The following is a 3,937-nucleotide window of genomic DNA, read 5'->3' as shown; positions in this document are numbered from 1 at the left end:
TAGAATATGATTTATTTCAAACTTCATGCATATACAACGTCAGTAAAACCAAAACCAGTACAGTAAAGAATACTAGAGGACAGCATGAATGGAACTATGTGTGTGGTGTTTGCCGTCTTGGTAGCATACGTCCACTGTGGGACCCATTATATTCCAGCGAAAGGTAATTAAAAGCGGCTTATGCGTTTTTAAAGTGATAATTTATTTATTAATTCAAGTACTCTTACTCGTGTCGATAAATCGCATGACTGTTCCTATTTAGACAATAATAATTACATGGCATTTTTCATATCGCATGTATTATCAGCCCTAGGTTCAATATCGATAATACATGCAGTATGAAAAATGGCTTGTTATGATCTTTTTATCATATGCTTCAACAATGGAAAAAAATAAGAGATTCATATATTGATCCTTTTACGTGGTTCCAAAATAGAAGTTTAAAGAGTGAAAAGTTCATGGAAGTCTAACCCCAAATTTAGAACATTTTGTACATTCGATATGAAATCTTTCTATCATATGCCTCAACAGAGAAGAAAAACATTTAAATATGGACGAATCGTCAAAAAAGATAATTCAACAATATACATTTTGTACATAGTGAACACTGTTTGGAAAAGTCAACTTTTTAAAAAAATAACTTTCTAAATTATGTTTGAAACTTTTAAAAAATGCATTTATTTAATATTTTTTTTTGTTTTTTTTGTTTTTTTTTGTTTTGTTGTTTTGTTTATTGTTTTACAAAACATACTTTCCCGTATCCAAATAATTTGTTTTGTACACTACTTTGTAATGTTTTTCACTGAAAACGTAGCATTGAGGTGTATTTTCCGGAATTTGCCGAGTATCACCGGAATGTCGCGTGCGAAGCATGTGATACACTTTTCGTATCAGCCCGCTAAGCACTAATTCGAAAAATATGGAATTGACGTTAATTTTAATGCTATTATCAAACAGTAAAAATCATATGATATTTAGTTTAAGTATATGAAAATAGTATTTTTCAATATGAAAAACAAGTTTTTTCAAACACATGTGTCAATTATTTTTTTTATTTTCCAAAAATTAAAAAAAAAAAAATTGAGAATTTATTTAAATTGATCATAGTTATTTTCTGCTTTATACATGTATATTACTCTCCCACATAACGATGTCTTCTTTTTACCTTTTCAAACTTGGATTACCACAAACGTTACTTTGACATTGTTACAGACCTTAGAATAAATTATTGTACTTTCATACATTTCCCAATAATTATTGTTATCAGCTTCATATGGACTGGGCCTGCGCTCAACATGCAGGGATTAACTAAAATAACTAAAATAGTGGGTATACTTGAGTTACCTATATTTGTCATGGGATGGGTCAGTGCTCAACATGTCACTCGTAGAGAGGTATAATTTTGATGTAAGACATTGTTATTTGAATTGTGCTTCGCGCTCGTTTAAAAGGCTCGCTTTGCTATTAGGTTCACTTTGTTTGCGGTTTCATTCAATACTTTACGAGTTATGTTTCTGTTTGATGTATACTACAGTGGCTAGTGATTTTCTCCTTAAGGAATATGGTCAAAGTTATTTGAAGTTGCTGTACAACATCTACACAGTTAATCATTACCGAACTGAACAAAAAGATAACACGACGGGTGCCCTATACGGTGAAGGAAATGCTTACCCTTCCGGAGCACCTGATTTCACTCCCGGTTTTTAGTGGAGTTCGTGTTGTTTCTTATTTCTTATTTATAACTGTTGATGTAAATGTCTTTTGGTTTTATGAGTCTTTGTTTACTCCTTGGTTTTGATTGTTATTGTCTTTTGGGTCTACAATTACATGTATGAAGTGAGTGACAATGATATTAAAACCTGCATTTTAATAGCTACGGTTAGGAAGAACAGTTTCTGGTCAAGCAGGAATGGGAACTCTTCAAGAGCAAAAAAGTCATGAGGACATGAGTTCCTCTCCGTGTTAGGTTGTATCTGATTGCTTAACCTGTGTTTTTTTAGTGTAGTGTTTTGTTGACGGTTTTGTTCTGTGTACTTTCTATAGCTCATATCTTTTTCATTTTTTTCTATGACTGCGAGTGTTCGGGTTCATCTAAGTATATCTGTCCAGTTTTTATGATTATGTTTAATTCCTTCTATTTGTAGACTGTGTTTACAATGGTGCGATCGTCAAGGATGGGGATCAGTTTGATCGTATCGAAAATTGTGAAACCTGTCATTGCTATAAAGGAGGGATTTCTTGTTATGGGTAAGTTTATATATATATATCTTATACATACTTGCAGCATGATATGTGTTTTGTAAAGGCTAATAACACAACTGTTGGTGTTAATTTTTAATTCGTTGATGGTCTCACGTGTACAACTATCCATTACAGTATTTGAAAATATCGATCTTATGCGTTTTCTGTTTTTAAAAGTGTACTGCAAAAACCATTTTCCGCAGCGAAACTATACAATGTAGCTTAAATAGCATGAACAGTAAATACTAGTCGTAATAATAAAGCCAATAAGCTTGAAATTCTAAAATTTTCAATTTATTATTCTTAATTTTTTTTTCATTAAAGAGCTGGTTTTATTTTCTAGTTCATCGTGCACATTGCAAAATTAGAAAAGACGTTTTAGACATGGATTGTTATTTTTTAGGTAATTTAACACTTCAAGGTTAATTTGAAAAGTGTCGAAATATCTGGTACATGTATCAACTACAATTATTTGAATTTTTTTAACAGTTAAATGCTACTACAGACAGTAATCTTCATTTGAACTCATGTCTACAGTTATCGTTAATATCATTTTCAGGTTTGGACAACATATTGTGGATCACCGATATGATTGTAAAATTGTCAAGGTAGACAACTGTTGGGAGGAAGCAGTCTTAGCCTCAGAAGAAAGTACACCGTGTCCATCCTTTTCTGCTGTACCAATGGGGAGAAAATGATTGGTGCAATATTATCGTTAATATTTGTACATTAAAATTTATGACGAAATTACTTGATATAACCTTCAGTCTCTGGCTTACAATTGAAATGTAATTTTGAAATTAGAATTAAAAGTTGATAAAGTTATTTAATTACTGTAACAATTGATATGAAAATGAGCGTATTGTTGTATATTTGCATCAGTGATAAACTACATGTTTTAAAAATCATTTTAGAGGGAATTAATGAAAGACCCACTCAGTTTCAAAATAACAAGCTTTTCATAACACTAGTATATATATCGATAAGAGGGATAACAAAAATAAGGAACCACAATTTTCTCTTGACTTTTCATAGCTTTGTCACTGACAAGTTTAAATTCTCAAAAACTATTAAAAACTAACAACAATTCTATAAGACTTTTACAGATGGCTTATAATTATTCATATACAAGATCTATAAAAAGAAAAAATAGGGGTCAATGGGAATATTGTTTTAAGGTGGTACCTAACACTACAGGGAGATAACTCTGTAAAATCAGCTAAACGTTTTAATTACGTTGTGTTGTAAAGGAAATATTAAGCTTCTCAATGATCAAAATTGTTGTTTGTCAAACTGCTATATAACCAGTGTAATTTTTCTGACAAAACGGTTGGTTCAAAATTTTTGAAATTTTTATATACTTGTTAAAGGGTCAAAGTAAATACTTTGTCAAAATTTTATGAAAATTAAACGAGCCAAATTAATTTTAGTGAAAGTGTTGGGTACCACCTTAAGGCATTCAAATCGATAAAACTAAAGGATTCCGAAAAATCTGACAAAAATTCAAAAACATGACAAGCGAACTTCCTTCAGACATTATGTGATAGACAAAAAGTTTTAAAAAGATGCACCGTACATGTTTACGAAGACATCACATCGTATCTAGATTATTATGTAAGAAACACGAAGCATTCCGCACATCTGATACAAGTATATAGTTAGTACACATTACGATTTTCGTTTTCTAAATAATAAA

The 3,937-nt window shown here is 31.0% G+C and overlaps 1 protein-coding gene across 1 annotated transcript; it reads left to right on the top strand.

Moving 5' to 3' along the window:
* LOC139522421 (uncharacterized) lies at positions 1-3,066 on the top strand. Its single transcript, XM_071315936.1, has 3 exons — positions 1-163; positions 2,145-2,247; positions 2,801-3,066. The coding sequence occupies exons 1-3, from the start codon at positions 85-87 to the stop codon at positions 2,937-2,939; spliced, it is 321 nt and encodes a 106-aa protein (XP_071172037.1). The 5' UTR covers positions 1-84; the 3' UTR covers positions 2,940-3,066.
* The last annotated feature ends 871 nt before the right edge of the window (positions 3,067-3,937 follow it).

The sequence above is a fragment of the Mytilus edulis genome, chromosome 5 (genome assembly GCF_963676685.1).
Source record: "Mytilus edulis chromosome 5, xbMytEdul2.2, whole genome shotgun sequence".
NCBI lineage: Eukaryota > Metazoa > Mollusca > Bivalvia > Mytilida > Mytilidae > Mytilus > Mytilus edulis.
Note: the sequence above shows the minus strand (reverse complement) of the source record. Positions and strands in the feature narration are given on the sequence as shown.